General features: G+C 34.3%; 2 protein-coding genes across 4 annotated transcripts; both read right to left on the bottom strand.

Moving 5' to 3' along the window:
• Positions 1 to 3,099: 3,099 nt before the first annotated feature.
• LOC147397841 (disease resistance protein RPP8-like) lies at positions 3,100 to 11,333 on the bottom strand. Of its 3 annotated transcripts, XR_015179625.1 has the most exons (7): positions 9,270 to 11,333; positions 6,622 to 7,066; positions 6,162 to 6,255; positions 5,508 to 5,630; positions 4,430 to 4,627; positions 4,214 to 4,296; positions 3,100 to 4,033 (listed from the first exon to the last, which is right to left on the bottom strand). XR_015179625.1 is itself a non-coding variant. In XM_086446883.1 (3 exons), exons 2-3 carry the CDS (start codon positions 10,049 to 10,051, stop codon positions 7,063 to 7,065), a joined length of 786 nt encoding a protein of 261 aa, XP_086303009.1. In that variant the 5' UTR covers positions 10,052 to 10,635; positions 10,722 to 11,329; the 3' UTR covers positions 6,689 to 7,062. The 3 variants fall into 3 exon arrangements, 2 of the variants coding, with proteins under 2 accessions (XP_086303009.1, XP_086303007.1); XM_086446883.1 differs by lacking the exons at positions 3,100 to 4,033; positions 4,214 to 4,296; positions 4,430 to 4,627; positions 5,508 to 5,630; positions 6,162 to 6,255 and having other exon boundaries at positions 6,689 to 7,066; positions 9,270 to 10,635; positions 10,722 to 11,329; XM_086446881.1 differs by lacking the exons at positions 3,100 to 4,033; positions 4,214 to 4,296; positions 4,430 to 4,627; positions 5,508 to 5,630; positions 6,162 to 6,255 and having other exon boundaries at positions 6,689 to 7,066; positions 9,270 to 11,329.
• LOC147397842 (uncharacterized) lies at positions 10,150 to 11,193 on the bottom strand. Its single transcript, XM_086448880.1, has one exon. It carries the CDS (start codon positions 11,191 to 11,193, stop codon positions 10,150 to 10,152), a length of 1,044 nt encoding a protein of 347 aa, XP_086305006.1.
• Positions 11,334 to 18,652: the final 7,319 nt, after the last annotated feature.

Here is an 18,652-nt window from a genome sequence, read left to right as displayed (position 1 = left end):
AGGTTTTATTAACATGTGCCCTAAATTAAAGTTCAATACACTTTGAAAATTTGGATTTTGTATAAAAAATACCCTTTTTTTTTTTAAATAATGTTTTTTTAGCAAAATACCCTCACATGCTTATTCTAAGGTGTACATATTGCATATGTTAAGTCGTTAACAAAACCCTTTTACTTATTACATCCTAATTTCTAAAATTATTTATCTAATCATGCTATTTATTTATCCAATCATGCTAGAGTAACATTGAAATTGACGTCCTTTCAAGCATTGGTGTACACATAATCATAAATGCTTCTCTTTGTATCTCGATGAAAAATATATATATGATTTTTACTCACATGCCCTTTAAAAAAAATATTTTTAAGAAGTATAATGCTGAAGTGACCTCAGATTAGCATCTCATATCACACTTCTCGACGTGAAAGTGTATGGGAACCGTAGATACTTTTCATCGAGATAGGAGTGAAAAAGCATATATGATTCCTATCCACTTTCATGCGAAGAAGTGTCATATAAGGTTCCTCCTTGAGGTCACTCCAACACGACTCTTTTAAGAAAGCAAGAAACTTTTGTTTTGTTTAAATAAATGATAAATGGGATAAGAGATGGACACCATTATTGGAGGCAAGGCTTTCTCTCTCTCTCTCTCTCTCTCTCTCTCTTGTTTTAAAGCAATTATTGTACCTTCTTTCTCTAGAGAAAGCAATACATGCGGTTTGGGTGCACAATTGGGTATGTGGCTGACGTGATAAGTATAAAGAATCACTATTCAAACATCAACTCACCTCTTTCAATTCGAAGTGAGATGCTATTGGCACCCGAAATTTTACTTAGGGTTTTGTTAACATGTACCATAAACTAAAGTTCAATAAATATACTTTGAAAATGGATTTTGTACTGAAATTGCCTTTTAAAAAAAATATTTTTTTACCAAAATACCCGCACATGCATATTTTGTAAACCATTCGATCATCCTCTCTCTATCGTAGAGAATTTGTTGAACAATGCAAGCCATAGTATCATAGCACTATTCTAAATTTGAAGAGGAGAGAATATGTCATTGTGAAAAAGTTCCCTCAGAAAGATGATATGAAGTACAGAAGACGTTCAATAAGATAAATGTAACAATGTGGAGATATAGAATCAAACTCTTTCCACCAATTGGCACTAATTGTTTCTCGCAAAGCTACTTGAAGATCGTAGGCTAGAGACGCCTCTTGTGTTTCTAAAACTTGGTGCTCTTTAAGTGCTCAATAAATAACTTCCAGGTGGGTTCACATCAAAACACTTCGCTATCATTTTGTGTCGATTTTTTCTATACTGTGGAAATATGATTTTATTGAGAATTCTTAGATAAATATTACAAAAGTCCCAATAGGGTATTTATAAACATTTTATCAACCAAGATATATAAAATTACCTAATATAAATATTCTAGAATATCATTATATATATATATTCTAAATATCAATATATATTTTAAAATATCCTCTATCACAACCTTCAATTTGTGATGAGATACACTAACAATGATATTGTGTATCTCATGCATCTTAATACAATACATCTTATTTTCTAACATCCTCCCACAATTGCATGGTCCTTTGAAAAATGAATGTGCAATTGATTTTGTTGAATAATTGCTTGACCTCATTAATGGATATGTTCATTGATCGTCAAAATGCCAATCGTGTTTGCTGCTGGTCGTCTATTAAGTCCATCACTCTTGCATCCCGTTCTTTTTGAGTATGTTGGAACCGGTGGTTTATTAGACCAGATTTGTCATGATCTCTCCCAAAAGCATAAAAAGTTGGACTATCTCATTTAAATGAAAGAACTCTCGTAGGAGAGATTTTAGATAATTAAAAAAAAAATGAGATCGTGTAACATGAATGTGTGAAATTGGGAGATTTGTAGAGATATAGGAATTGTGATTTTTATTAGAAAAACAAAAAACCTAAAATAATAGCAAAGAAGAAAATAAAAGATATCTAGGTCCAGTGATGGTGCAACAATATCGGTGGCACCATTGCCGAAGAAATAAACACCAAGATTAAACTCTCAGTAAAGCTTTGTCTCTGATACCATGTAGAAATATGATTTTATTGAGAATTTGTATATGAACATTACAAAAGCTCCAATAGGGTATTTATAGGCATTACATGAACTAAGATATATGAAAACTACCTAATATAAATATTCAAGAATATCCTTGTTGATATATTCTAAATATCAATATATATTTTAGAATATCCTCCATCACAACCTCTCATTTGTGATGCGTTACATTAACAAATGATACAATGTATCTCATGCATCTTAATACAATACATCTTATTCTCTCACATATATTAGCTTCTTCAAGTAGATCCTTATAAAGATCGGTTTCTCTAAGAGAAATCATATTCTTCGTCATTGTTTCTCTCTAATCTAAGGGAAATACAATGTTAAAGAAGTTCAATCTCGACGATTCAAGGAAATTCTGCAGTGCCCAAGCATGGATTTTCCAGTCTAGTATCTTGGACTCCAAAAGATGCTTTGCGACTTCAAAGATGTTAAGAATGCTCTTAGCTTAGCAAAATAATGAGAAAGAATTCTGAATGCAGAACATATGAAGAGCTTCGAGTTTCTCCAATACTTTCATACCAACTGAAAGTATTTCCGAAACCCAATAACGTTGTGTGGTAGAGAAAAATTGGTGAGCATCCATACCAATCAAGTGCCCATTCTTACGAAGACTTCTGTCATCGATTTCTTTCTTCCAATAGGCATCATTTTTTAGCAACATGTTGATGGCAATCTGATTAAACTTCATTTTCCATGCACCCAAGAAACCCAAACAGAACTCCCCATAAGTCAGGTACTCTCTTTCATGCAGTGTTCCAAGAGATCGAAAGTACCCAAATATATTTATAATTTTTTCCCTCCATAAATTCCGAAAAGTAAACGAGAGATTCAATAGAAACATTGTTAGGTGAAATCACATCGTCTACGTGTGGATGTGATTTCTCAATCAATAGTGACACTTGTTTCTTAAAAATGAAATGCAAACTTGGGCACTGAGTGAACTCTATCGTAAGACATGAAAAACAAGAGTAGCTACTAAAAGACTTCAAAAAAAAAAAAAAAAAACATAAATGATATTGCGAATCTGCAAGTTGATAAACCCAACTGAAGGTTTCCTACTTCAGAAAGATAACATAAAATATTTCATAGATAGATCGCATACATACGATCACAAAACCCACCCAAAATTTTCAGAGACAAGATATAATACAATGACAAATCTAAAATATATACATTCCTCTAACTCAATAAAACATTGGGCAGCTATCTCAGCATTGCCAATAGTTTCAAAAATTGTGGCAGCCTCCATAAGGGCAATACAAGCCAATTCAAGATTTGAACTACGCATACGTTCGGCCGAAGCTCGAAGGCCAGCAGCCCGCGCCCATTTCTCCCTGTACAGGTCTCCAGCTCTTTCAAAGCACATTGTTGCCATCTCAAAGTTACCCTCGTTGAATATCTGCGAAGATGTTAAATATGTAAGAGAATCCTAGGAATGACTCAGAACTTCTCTACCAAATATAAGAACAAGTGATGAAGTCGAACAATAAGGAAAAAAAAAAAACAAATATGAAAAAAGAAAGAAGAGAAAACTCAAACATCCCAGTTCAAACCTTGATACCACATGAACTCCAATCCTCTTTGCCGCTAGCAACTTGCATTGCCTGTGCAAGTGAGTCATCAAGTAATCTAACTTGGACAAGGCACAATTTCTTCCAATAGTCAAACATAGGCTTCGAAAATCTTGTATATTCTCACAAATCCATAACCTTTGCCTTGTACGTTTTATAGCAACGTTCCAATTGCTTAAGTTCAGATCAAAGGATGTTGTGTTTGGCCTTACCAAATTTTGTGAAACTTGGTGCAGCGGAGTCAAGCACGTCTTGCTCCTTCATATAAACATAGATTACTCTAAATGATTTTTCAGAGGAGATGTGCCAAAAAAATTGTACATCAATACATCCTGCAAAAGCAACAAAATGTAAGAAGACATATGATCTAAAAGGAAAAAAGTTACAAAAATTGATTAGACCAATATTTGAACTGAGCTAACATTTTATGCCACATTGCAAATGAAAAATCAATACATGTATGTCTTGGAAATGAAAATGGGATTTATCCTAGAAATGAAATAATCAATCACCTGAAACTCTAGGCCCTTGCACTCAAGTATTGTCAAAACAAGGGCGAAACCCCAAAATTAGGCGTTGAATTCATAGACGGACCCTGAAATCCAATTGAGTAAATACCAAGTTCAAAAAAAAATTTAAATGTAAAGTTTCTTATATTGTAAGCTATCTCCGGCCATAAGTTCTCCTTGGAACTATTGGTGACCTTTCAGAATCAAATGAGCTTCTACTTATTGTTTCTGCATTAAGCTTGTCTTCCGCTGTATGAGATGCCAACTTTTTCTTTCGCTGCAGCTCCTATGCATGTCGACACCATAGGGATTCTCTATCTTTTCTCGGCATCCTAGGATCAGACTTTAGAAGGCGTTTAGCAGTCGACCAAGAAGTAAGAACGGTCTTCCCATCTTCAGTCACTTCGGTAGCTGCTTCTGCAGTTATAACATCCTCTAATAGAGTTTGTAAGTCACGTGCACATCGTTGAAGGGAAAATCAAGCATTGAATTTATGTTCTTTGAATGTCTATTTAAGTTGGCCAAGAAATTGAAATATTTTGATCAGAGTGGCAATTATAGATTCTTGAAGGAATTGATGGAATAGGGGAAATGTGTGAAACTTTAGGACATCATGAAACAAGCATAAAACCTATGTCATCAGATTAAAATTAAAAAAAGAGTCATGATATCTGACATACGCCCCCATCATAGACTCGTAGATTATTTGCCTCGAGATACGCAAGGAAAAGATTTATGGTTCTGCGTATCCCGAGGAAATGATCTATGGTTCTGTGATGGGGCATCAGAAAATCATTATTCTTAAAATAACCATATGGTATGTGAAAAATGACGATTGATTACATTTCGTTATATGTTGGTGTGAGTATCGAAGAGTAAAAAATTCCCTTCTAAAATGATCGTAACCATCAAATTGGAGTCCGACTTTGAAGCAGCCTGGCAACTTCAAAATTTTGGAGGAACCCTCCTAGCAACACAACACGTAACCTCTTTTGTTTTTATTTCACCCCTATTTTTTGTTAATATTTGGGATACCTCCTTGAAGAAGCACATGTCATCTAAGCGAGAGGGTTCTATCGAAATTTTAAAGCGGGATGGGCACTTCAAAGTTTTTTCCATCAAATTGTTCCACACAAAAAAGCAAAATAGAGATCTTTGAAACCTTATTGCCTCCATCCTAGTTAGGACATTCAAAGAGCGTGTACCTTCAATAATTACAGGATCAACAACATGGTGTAATAGCAACAATTCTGATATGGAAATCCTAACAGGTGACACGAAATGGTTGTGGAATCACCTTGTGAAGTGCCTTAATGTGCTCCCGAAAGAACTTTTTTGTGTCAGCTTGATCTAATTCAGAGTTAATAGTACGCCTTTGGGGATCTGTCTCCAATTTAGGCTTTGATTCATTCCACGATGCCTAAAAAATGCATATGCAGGCACAAAAGTTATATTTAATTAACTCAAAGTAGGTACTAACCAGGAAACTATAAACTTGGGATTCAATTAGATAGTCACAAAACTCTCCGACTTAGGGATTAACCGATTAAATCGGCAAATTGATGAATTAATTGAGTATTCCTCAATTAATTGGGGAACATTTTTACTCTTCACCTCCAAAATTTTAAATATTTACAGGGTTTTTAGAGAGTTTGAAGATGTTGGGTTTTGGCAAGAAACTCAAAAACATATTTTGTATAATCTCTGAAATTTTGCCGATTTTTCACGAAACTTTCCCGAATTTTTTTGAACTAACCAAATTGAATTCCCCCCCCCCCCCCCCCTAGTGAATAATTAACAAATCCGAATTTTGACACCATTATTAGCCAAAATAGGAGATTTAATTTGAAGTAATAGACTTCTAGAGAAGAATGTTAGGTGTGAATCTAGTTTTGTGTTGCATGGTCCACCAAACATCATTGAACTAGCCAAGGTAAGATTTGGAAACTACCTGAGGATCTCTAATTGTTTCTACTAGTAAAGCTTGATAAGAAGCAACTGCCTCCTTTCTGAGAACTTTCAACAAAGAGCTCATTCCAACATATCTAGCATTACCAAAAGAGGATACAAATTGAAAAAATTTGGGTTGTCCATTGTACCATTAACTTGAAACCCTCATTTGACATGGTCAAAAGTTTCAGAAAGAGATTATCTTTCACACAGATAATCTCAAGTGATCCAACATATAACATCTACACCAATATCTGTCATCATCCAAAAATGAATCCCTTCATCAAATCATTGGAATCACTCTGAAGTGTGCAGATCAATGACGACGACATGATCATATTGATTGGTTTTGTGCAAACTTTGGAACATAAGTTTCACATTTAGGTTACCTGGACATTGTTCGGCATCACCTTGTATATAACCCATTCCAAACAGTTCAATAGCAAAACATGTGTGCTTACCGACTCGTCCCTTTTGGCTTTTGTTGCTTGTTCAGCTTCCTCTTCCACAACCCTCAATTCATATATATACTTGTTAAATAAAATCCCTCTTTCTTCATGCTTGACAGATTTGTACCTAGGGTCATTCCTTAGCCTATCCTTTTTTTTTATAAGTATAATATATTGAAGAAAAGAGGAAGAACAAAGTACAAGGAGGCCAAGGAAGCCTCACAAATAGCAGCAAACCAAAAGAAAACTACAACATCAGTTATTACATAAAGAGTTCCATCTAAAAACAAAATCATCAAAAGTAATCCCCACAACCTCTATGTAGTGTTTTGACGAAAGGTACAAAAAGCCCAAGATCTCCAAGAAACCTGCATGAGAGCTTTTAATCTTATTATTGAACACCCTGTCATTTCTCTCGTTCCACACCCCCCAAGCAATAACCAAGGCCATCCTTCACCTGTACCAATAACAATTAAACATATCCTTTATAAAGATGAATAAATACGCAATGAAAGGAACATCAAGAGAAAAATACCCCATGCATGTGTGTAGCAATGTTGTCAAAATCAAATCAGTGTGAGAAATTGTAAGATTTAGAATTCATACTGAATCAAAAGATTCATGAATATTTTTCTTTATGAGCTAAAACAAATGGGATGATACACTCCATGTAATGACAAAACAATCTATGTACTACAAATACGTAGGTCTAAGCTCATAGTCATTTGCACAACAAATCTTTTCTCGAAAAGAAGTATCAAACCCATGTATCATTTATCATGCCATAACTTTTTGTAAACAATCAATGATATGCAAACCAATCAAAATTGTACAATTGATAAAACAACTCTTGAATGGACCATAACCAAAACTCACCCCCATTGAGTATTGATGATCCAATCAATCCATTTCTTTTGGAATCAATTAACTAGGTGTAATCTTCTTATAAAATTTCATCACTAAGTCCAGTTCTCTTGGAATCAATTATGAATAATATAGGTGCAATTTTTCAAAAATTAATGTGATTTTGATAATGTCAAGAACACAAAATCCTGTTTTGGTCCCCATTTCTCTAAGACCCAAATGGATCAGGAAAAGAAAAAAAACAAGTTTCCTGAGAACATATGATTTGAAATTTCAAATCCGAAGAAGTTCATTTGGCTGATGCAACTCATCTTTCTGATGTGCAGAATGTTTTCACATGCAACTCATCCTTCAGTACCTTTTAATAGGTGTTTGTAAACAATACAAAGAAGATATGTTAAGCCAAACATGTGATTTCATACAAAATCACCTACCTGGGACCAACGGGTATTTGTATTTATATCCCATTTGTCGCAAAGCATGGACTTGAATATTAGAATACACCATTCAAACATTACAAAAGTTTGATTTAAGGTATTACCTCAACATTACAAAGAAATATAACATATTCAACTTCAGCAAGTGTTTACAATTGGCACCTCAATTTTTACTATATCTAACAAATAGAAATCTAAACCAAACAAAACAAAAAAGAGAAGATAGAGAGTTTCTATTGGCACCTCAATTTTTACTATTTCTCAACCATGACTTATTTTTTTATTAGATATTTCTCAAAACGAGGGCAACTTATGTCAAAGTTCTCTTTCCGGTATAGTGTTCATTTTAATTCCTAAAACATGTTTTTCCAATAAAGACACTATTGGCAATGCACGACTTTTTCTCAACTATTAAAGAAAATATGGGAGTCAGAGATTCAGTCCATGTCTCTCTATGTACCCTAGTGGTACTTATAGAAAAGAAAACAAAAACACGTATCTATATATATATATATATATATAGACCACTGTTATCATCAGATTTTTTTTTATCTTCATTCTTCTTTTAATGATTTTCTCATTTTTCTTTTATATGATTTAACTTTAATTTTGAATTACAAACTAGTTTGTTTGTTAAATCAGATTTCTACTTAGAATTACTAGAGTGGTTGAATAATTGGGACAGTGCACGTTCCAAAATACTTACCAATCCCTGTTTTTTCACTGTGTAATATATATTTAAATTTTAAAATGGTAAGCTTTTACACTAAAATACCCTAAATACTCCCTACCCATGTCCATTAATTGTAGGGGCAGAACAGATGCTCAAATTCAAAATGATTATTATCTATTAAAAGGTGGTTCAATTCAACAGATGCTCAAATGCTCAACCACAAAATCATATCTTATATAGATCACAAGCATTTAAAGTATTAGAAAACAATATAAAATATGAAATTACGTTGGTTAATTAGGTTGACTTTTCAAAACCTTCGCCAAGATTTCAAAATATTGGTTGAGTCATCCTAGATCACGAATGATTCAATTTGACTTTCTCGCATGATTGCCTCCAAGACCGAGATGACATTCTTAATTTATCTCAACCTCTTTAATGAATTTAAAATATAAAAAAAAAAAAAAAATTTCATAATGCTTAGGCTTTCCACATTAATGGGTTTAAAAGTGTAGTCACATTTGAGAAATTTCTATAGACCTATCAAGACCATCCAACATCTCTATATATTTAACACAAAGAAAGCTCTTGTAACCACAATTCATAAGTTGATAAATAACAACCATTTTTTAACACCATCGATCAACATGTTGTCAAGAAATAAAATTAAAAGGGAAGAATTTTACCAATGAAACTCTATCCTTGGGATGTGTTTGATCTTATAATTCTCTGGGCCTCCATCAGGACTCAACTTCCGTGCAAGATCACCATGATAATTGGTAATTTTCAATATTTGGAGTGTGGTGATTAATTGCAAACCTTCGGGGAGAGTTCTCAATCTCGGACAATAAAAGTAGAGGAACTTCAAGCTTGGGAATGATCCTTGTTCAAGTTCCATCCATTCAATTAGAGACCTGGATATAATAATGAGAGTCTCTAGAGTAGGAAACCCACCAGACCTGCAGAACTCTCTACCAATATACCTTGCTGTGTAGGCGAAATCTAATTCAAGATATTTCAAGTTAGGAAGAGACTCAAGGACAGAAGTTGGGTTCTCCAATAGATTAGAATACGTTAAAACTAAGTGAGTGAGGTTTTTCATGGAGCTGAACCAATCAGGCATTTCCTGTAACCACCCTACTAGACGAAGCTTTTGAAGGAGAGGCGGAGGCGAGAATGGTTCCAAAGAAGGTAGCAAGTGTTCTTCGCTGAAACAATACTCGTTCAAATTTGTTGCTGATAGAGATAAGGAGAGAAGTCCAGTCATCTTCATTATAGAAGCATATAACTCACTTGCATCTTTTTCCGTTAACTGAACAATTCCAAGCTTTCTGATTTGGGTGAAGTTACTTAACTCACTGGCAATGCCATCACCGACGTCTATACCACTCAAAGTCTGGAGGTTCGTCAATCGCCCTATCCCTATAAGGGCCAAAGCCCGTTCCTCATTATAACTGTAACTGTTCATTTGAAGGTGCCTTAATTGTAAGAGATTCAGAATTCCACTTGGTACTTCTTTAAACGAAGGACAATTAATATCCAAAGTTTGGAGGTTTCGAAGATTGCCTATACTCTCTGGAAGCTTCTCTGGCGTATCAAACGCCAATTTAGATATCTTAGGTTTATCAGATTTCCCACTTCTTCTATTATGATGCTCTTACTTCCTATAAAATAGAGACTTAACACCCGCAACAATTTCCAATTGTATAATTCCATTTCCAAGGGATTTGAAATAAATAGAGATCGAATTGATGAGATATGGATATTTTCCAAGTTGGATGCTATTTCTTTGTCGTTGATAAATAGGTAACGAATATCCTTAATGTACAAATATTCATCTCCTTGTGCAACACAGTGATGATATGGCTGGGGAACAGAGCAGTGAAGAGAGTCGGGCAGATATGGATATTCATGTTGAAGTTGAACCATTCCTAGTTCAATTAACTTGTTGATATTGCTTTCGACAATATCCTCCATTCTCGCTCCTAGAATTTCTTCAATTAGACCTTCGGCCATCAAGAGTTGAACCATCATGTCTTTATCTACATGCCACTTGTGAAGGTAAAAGCAAGAGTACATGAAGCAGGATTTAAGGTCTATCGATAAAGTAATAAATTTATTTATAAAAGAATTTTCACCTTCATCATTAATAATAGCACTATGTTCGATCGACAATGACGCAATTGTAGTATCCAGCTGAGACTTGACATCCAGAATTTCAACGAGACATTCGTTGATAATTCTCAATTCACATCCGAGCAGAGCAGCAGCCACTATTCCATCTGAGTCATTCAACCCATCTTTGCTATTATTATTCATCCGAATGATGAATAGATTGATACAATCATCAGCGTCATGGATGGTTTCTTTGAACCTAACCAACCAATTGTGAATCGATTTTTTCAATTCAATGCCTATTATGTTGGACATGGCACTGAAGTAACCGATTTGAACGAGTTCGCTATGGAAAGGTTGGATATGAGAATTTAGATGTGAAAGTTGGGACTTAAGAAGTAGGATTTCATCTTCTAGGCCACCAAATATTTCAAACTCCTCACGTAAGAGTGAATTTAATCTCCGAAGGAAAATGGTTGCTACGACTTCTTCCATTAATTCTCTCTTTGATTATATGAAAAAACAAATAAAATCAAAGCTCTTAGAGGTTTAAGAAAACAAGAAGCTCTTGATTGTTTAAATAACTAAGTAGCATAGAGTCAAGGTAGTCTCCGTCGTCTCTCTTCTCTCTGTTTTTTTTTTTTTCCTTCTATTGTACCTTCTTTCTTTAAAAATATCAAAACTAATCTCACTGTCGGGAAAAAAAAAAACAAACAAACAAAAAAAAAGATAGGACATCATTGGGTCAAGTCTTATCCACTTCTCTCTCTTTTTCTAATGCCATTATCTATCTTCTTTCCCTATAGAATACCAAAACTAGCCTCGTTGTCTAAGGAAGAGAGTAAAACATTAACTCATTTCTTTCAAAGAGAGATGATATTGTCACTCCAAATTTTACTTAGGCCTTTTCAACATTTACCTTAAAGTGCAATACAAAATTGGATTTTGTATCGAAAATACTATTTAAAAAATATTCTTTTATCGAAATACCCTCACATGCTTATTCCAAGGTTTACGTATTGCATCCGTTAAGTTGTTAATAAAATCATTTTAATTATTACATCCCAATTTATTAAATTATTTATCTAGTCGAGTCGTGTTAGAGTAACATTGAAATTGACATTCTTTCAAAAACATTGGTGTACATGTAATCATGTATACTTTCATCTCGTATCTCGATGAAAAATATTTATGATTTTTACTTATATACCCTTTAAAAAGATATTTTAAAAAAAATAAGAAACATTTTTTTTCTTTAAATAAATGATAAGATAAGAGATGGACATCGTTATTAGAGTCAAGGTCTTCTCCATCTCTCTCTCTCTTTTTCTATAGCAATTATTGTACCTTCTTTCTCTAAAGAATACCAAAACTAACCCCGCTGTCGGTGGTGTACAAAAGAAAGAGAAATCAATGCACGCGGTTTAGGTGGGTTCGCGATTGGATACGTGGCTGATGTGCAAAAGAAAGAGAAATCAATGCACGCGGTTTGGGTGGGTGAGTGATTGGGTACGTGGCTGACGTGATAAATGTAGAACCATAGAATACACTAGAAAAAAATGTGCATTCCGTGCCCTCACCACGTCAGCTGCTGTGTTCATCATTATTCAAACATTAACTCACCTCTTTCAATTGGAAGAGAGATGCTATTGGCCCCCGAAATTTTACTTAAGATTTTGTTAACATGTGCCCTAAACTAAAGTTCAATAAATACACTTTGAAAATGGATTTTGTATAAAAAATGCTCTTTTAAAAAATATTTTTTTTGCCAAAATATCCTCACATGCTTATTTTGTAAATCCTTTTTCTTGGAGTCGTGATGAATGCATGCGGTTTTGGTACGTGATTGGGTATACAACTGACTTGGCAAGTGCACAGAATCATTGATCTTTTTCATTTAGATACATAGAAAAAAGATGTGTGGTTTCATGCCTTTGCCACGTCAACAACATATCCAACTGTGTGCATTCATCATTATTCTTTTACTTATTACATCCCAATTTAATAAAGACTAGTGCTGGATTGACACAAACAGAGAGGTGACACAAAGGACGTGGTGGTGCGCGCAATCATAGATGCTTTTTACCAAATAACCTTTTTGATTTGACTAGACTTTTTGAGAAGGGCATTCTTGAGTTTTCACAAAGGAAAGGTTGACTCTCCAATTCGATGATGCATTGGGTGTTGGAGGCTTATGAGGTATCAACATGTGTCATCTTGTGAAGGGGTGAGAGAATGGACTTGGAATGGGCTAGGTGTTGGACTTGGGTTTGAGTTAGGATATGGACTTGGGTTTGGGCTTAGGAGGGACTTAGTGTTAGATTTGGGTATGGACTTGGTGTTGGGTTTGAATATAGACTTGGGTTTGGGTTAGGACATGGACTTGGATTTGGGTTAGGACATGGACTTGGGTTTGGAATATGAACTTGAGTTTGGACTTAGGATATGGGTGATGGACATAAGTTTAGGGACAAGGTATGGGCATGATATGAGATGCAAATAGCATGCATGTATACATGAATATGATGCCAAGTGGCAATGTGGGTCCATTGAGAAGTTTAAGTCTAACTCAAAATCAATTCGAGGAAATTTAGACTTTCCTAACAGGTTCGTGCAAATTGGGGTGTCTACAATAGTGAATTTAATCTCCGAAAAAAAATGGTTGCTACGACATCTCCCATTAATTCTCTCTTTGATTATGTGAAAAAACAAATAAAATCAAAGCTCTTAGAGGTTTAAGAAAACAAGAAGCTCATTAATTGTTTAAATAAATAAATAAATAGCATATGAGATAAGAAATAGATGAACATCATTAGAGTCAACGTCGTCTCCGTCGTCTCTTTTTTTGTCTGTTTTTTTTTTTTTTTTTTCTTCCGAAAGTAATTATTGTACCTCTTTTCTTTAAAAAATATCAAAACTAACCCTACTGTCGGTGCAAAAGAAAAAAAACAAAAAAAATACAAAAGATAGGACATCATTGAAGTGAAGTCTTATCGACCTTTCTCTCTTTTTCTAAAACCATTAATGTATCTTCTTTCTCTATAAAATATCAAAACTAACCTCGTTGTCAAAGGAAGAGAAAGTAAAACATTAACTCACTTCTTCCAAAGAGAGATGCTATTGTCACTCCGAATTTTAATTAGGCCTTTTTAACATTTACCTCAAAGTGCAATACAAAATTGGATTTTGTATCGAAAATACCATTTAAAAAATATTCTTTTGCCGAAATACCCTCACATGCTTATTCCAAGGTTTACTTATTGCATCCATTAAATTGTTAATAAAATCATTTTAATTATTATATCCTAATTTTTTAAATTATTTATCGACTCGAGTCGTGCTAAACTAACATTGAAATTGACATCCTTTCAAAAACATTGGTGTGCATGTAACCATATATACTTCTATCTCGTATCTCGATGAAAAATATTTATGATTTTTACTTATATACCCTTTAAAAAGATATTTTTAAAAAATAAGAAACATTTTTTTTCTTTAAATAAATGATAAGATAAGAGATGGACATCGTTATTAGAGCCAAGGTCTTCTCCATCTCTCTCTCTCTCTTTCTATTAGCAATTATTGTACGTTCTTTCTCTAAAGAATACCAAAACTAACCCCGCTGTCGGTGGTGTGCAAAAGAAAGAGAAATCAATACACGCGGTTTAGGTGGGTTCGCGATTGGATACGTGACTGATGTGCAAAAGAAAGAGAAATCAATGCACGCGGTTTGGGTGGGTGAGTGATTGGGTACGTGGCTGACGTGATAAATGTAGAATCATAGAATACACTAGAAAAAAATGTGCATTCTGTGCCCTCACCACGTCAGCTTGTGTTCATCATTATTCAAACATTAACTCACCTCTTTCAATTGGAAGAGAGATGCTATTGGCCCCCGAAATTTTACTTAAGATTTTGTTAACATGTGCCCTAAACTAAAGTTCAATAAATACACTTTGAAAATGGATTTTGTATAAAAAAATGCCCTTTTAAAAAATATTTTTTTTGCCAAAATACCCTCACATGCTTATTTCGTAAATCCTTTTACTTGGAGTCGTGATGAATGCATGCGGTTTTGGTACGTGATTGGGTATATAGCTGACTTGGCAAGTGCACAGAATCATTGATCTTTTTCATTTAGATAGATAGAAAAAGATGTGTGGTTTCATGTCTTTGCCACGTCAACAACATATCCAACTGTGTGCATTCATCATTATTCTTTTACTTATTACATCCCAATTTAACAAAGACTAGTGCTGGATTGACACAAACAAAGAGGTGACACAAAGGACGTGGTGGTGCACGCAATCATAGATGCTTTTTACTCATATCTCGTGGAAAAGCATCTATGGTTGTGTGCACGCCACCAAGTCATTGTGTCACCCCAACAGGACTCTTTCATAAATTATTTATCAGTCTTGCTAAGGTAACATTGAAATTGACATCATTTCAAACATTGGTGTGCACATAACCATAGATGTTTCTCATTCGTCTCTTGATGAAAAAGTATCTATGGTTATGTACCCAAATCCACATCAATAATGTTTGAAATGATGTCAATTTCAATGTTACTTAAGTGTTTCCCTTATTTATCACAACCAAATTAAATATTAAAATTCAAAAACACACCATTCAAAAATCACAAAAGTTTGATTCAAGTTATTGCCTCAACATTACAAAGAATTATAACACATTCAACTTCAACAGTTGTTTACAATTAGAATCAGACTCATACAAAATCCTAAATCTAACAAATAGAAATCTAAACAAAGCCAATGCCAATGCCCGTGGTCCCTCATTTAAAATGAGTGATGGAAGGTCCACTTATTGTTAACATCGTGCCAAAGAGAAGTGGAATTCTTTGAGAGAAGTGTTTACAGGAGTACAGGACATGCAAATGCTGTGTAGGTCTTGGTCATTCATGGTTCTATAAGTTTGCTTTGCTGCAAAAAGCATTTCGTGAATTTTTTTTGTAAAGATAAGTTTGGTGGTAAGTAATGCAGAACAAGATTTTCTTAAGACTCCTAAAATGGAGTGTTCCAAATAAGGATGGTAGGAAAATGGTTCATAATAATTCTACAACAACAACAAAGTCTTATCCCAAAGATCTTGAAGAAAGCTTCCAAATAAAATCATGCACCTGAAAATTGCGTTTTCTAGGGAATGCTATTTGTGCAATCCCTTCTTTATTTATTTTCAGGGATCCTGTGAATTTAAGGGTTAACTCTCCTTTTAACTCGATCAAAAGATCTTGAAGAAAGCTTCCAAGCAAATCCATTTCTTAGGTAACCAAATAATGGACTAAAAGTAGAGTTCTACAAAATTCTAACACTATGTTTGGATTGAGAGAAGTGGAGCGAAGAGAAACTCGGTTTCTCTCTACTATGTTTGGATTGATAGGAGAGAAATTGGGATGGCTTTAGAATTTAAAAATGTTTAAAAAGAGATCTAGGGCAGAGTTGGAATTATAAAATATTTTAAAAGGGTTTCTCTTCAAATCTCTCCCATTTTATTACGTTGGAGTTTTATGAATTAACTGCAAAGGAAATTAATAGAAACTTTAATGAAAAAATTAAAGGAATTCAAAGTAGTATTAGATGGACCCAGATGTCCATATGGATAATGTGCCTGAAACTACCTGAGTTAGTTGAACCAAAGCAAAGCATGTTACCTGATCATGTGGTCCAATTGGGCTTAATCTCTTGTATCGAGCTGTGCTTTATTAATATTGATTTCTTTAGTCATGGGACTGTAGCAGTGGGCATGATGCAATTTTTTCCATTATCTTGGTGGCCCATTGGTAATAGAAGCATAAGAATTGAACTTAATGTTTTTCCTTTTCTCCATTCATCATGCATATGTGTGAGAGAGAATCTTATAGTTATATGTATTCTGAAAAGAATTGAATTTGCAGGAATGTAATTTTAATAAGTGGGGCGAGAGTCATACAAGTTCCAACTCAGAAGTAATGGAGAAATGCAAAGATTTCTTCTTAGCAAGAACTTACGAGCTTATTGCTGCAACTCCTGAAAAGATGAAAGTTGCTGCTTACCAAATAGGTACTATGACAATATAATTGCTGCTTACCAAATAGGTTATTGCAGCAACTCATAGCTAAATTCATGTCACATCGTATATATAATTGCATGAAATCACTTTATACTTGATTATCATTCCCGAATCAAGTATTTAATAGAGAATATGTGGAACTTGGGTTTTTTCAGTAATGATCGCCATCATATTGACATGCCTGTTACATTTGTGCCAAAGCCCAATCTTGTATATTCTTTGGTGGCTCATGTGCCATTGGTGATGGAAATGTAAGTTGTTTGAGTTATTAACTTCTTTTACGTGTGATTTGGTTTTTGATATAGTTTTTTTTATATTTCTACTTGGTTCCTTTTTATCTCATTTTTAGATAACTTTTTTTTAAAACTCTAATTCATTCTTTCTTTCTTCAAAGTTCATAGTTAAATGTTCTGATATTTTATTGTAGTGAACAGAATTGTACTTTTAGCTCACGTAAATGGTAACTATAATTCAATCTGTGTTACTTGGTGTACTAGAAATTCAATTCTAATTTCTTAATAATTCCACATTTACCTTATATTGAATTCACAAGGTCTCTCTTTCCAATGCTCACCAGGCCGATTTAGTTTAGTCATTGTTAATAATTTTTCTGTTTGGGAGGCCCCAAACTTGAATTGAACGAGTTTGGTTTAATCCGGCAAATTGACCATGAATTGAACTTGCCACATCTTGGCTATTTGTTTTTCAAATTTGTTCAATGTTGATTATGGTTGTTACCATCACTTTCTATGAGGTCATGAGTTCCAATTGAATGCCAACATGGATATCCTTATAAAAAAACTCGAAAAGTTTGACATTGGAGAATATTTTCCCGTAGTCCTATTTTCAGCTTTATGCATTGTAGTATGTCAATGTGATCCTAACTGTATATCTTCGGTATTTCTTAAATAAAAGACCATCAATGTTGCTAGGGAGACCTAAAGACCCCAAAACAAACTGTAGATTCTTTGTTTCATTTCTTTTGTCAGTCAACTACACATTCATGATGTACTTAATATACTTACATCTTAGAAGTATTATGTGGTTAATACTGAACAGATGTATTATTAAGAGGTAGTAGTATTAGGGGTGTAAAACATGCGGTAAACAATGACCCTGGTCCAGCAACGATGTTTACTAGAAAGTTTGATGTCAATAACATAGCTACCATGCTTGCAAACACACATAACCCAGTATAATCTAACCTGAGCACTGGTGTCACCTACAAGGAAATGGATGACCACCCTGGACTAGGAAACAAGGCCATGCCTCTGCTTGTATCTCTTTGGACACATACATTTCCTACTGTTGGAAGGAGCAGTGGAGTGGCTGAACCTCTGTAGAGAGCTATCTCTAATGCATACATGGCACTCCATCCTCAAACCCAATTATGGCATGGTAGACCAACTGCAACCGAGCGTCTTGACACAAATGACGGGTTAAATGAGCAGGCAGAGCACACAATTGAGAGAGGCACCCTAAGCATTGCGGGTGTTTACTCTTAAGGGTTAGTCATGGAACTTTACAGTTCCGCTGGTTTGTTAGGTTATGATTCCTGTCTCTTGACGCTCGGAAATCACTCAAGTCCATTATTTTACCTAGCAAAAAAATGAGGAAAACAATGAAAGTATGCCTCTAGGATTGATGAGTACCCTATCAATTGATTTTTCACCGAGATGATACCCCATTCACTAAACAATCAAAATGTTTGGGGGTACCTTACCTTCAACATTAAAAAGGTTGGGCATCCCATCTTTTACTTACTACTCCCGAATTTCTTAAATTGTTTATCACCCTATCAAAGATTAAAATACACCATTCAAACATCATAAACGTTAGGTTTAAGTTATTACAAGAGCATTATAAGACATTCAAACAACTTCAA

The sequence above is a fragment of the Akebia trifoliata genome, chromosome 7 (assembly GCF_017979445.1).
Source record: "Akebia trifoliata isolate Shusen 1 chromosome 7, ASM1797944v1, whole genome shotgun sequence".
Classification (NCBI taxonomy): Eukaryota; Viridiplantae; Streptophyta; class Magnoliopsida; order Ranunculales; family Lardizabalaceae; genus Akebia; species Akebia trifoliata.
Note: the sequence above shows the minus strand (reverse complement) of the source record. Positions and strands in the feature narration are given on the sequence as shown.

Bases quoted from the DNA above. Each gene is read 5' to 3' on its own strand.
- LOC147397841 (XM_086446881.1), bottom strand. From the start codon at position 10,051: ATGAACAGTTACAGTTATAATGAGGAACGGGCTTTGGCCCTTATAGGG.
- LOC147397842 (XM_086448880.1), bottom strand. From the start codon at position 11,193: ATGGAAGAAGTCGTAGCAACCATTTTCCTTCGGAGATTAAATTCACTC.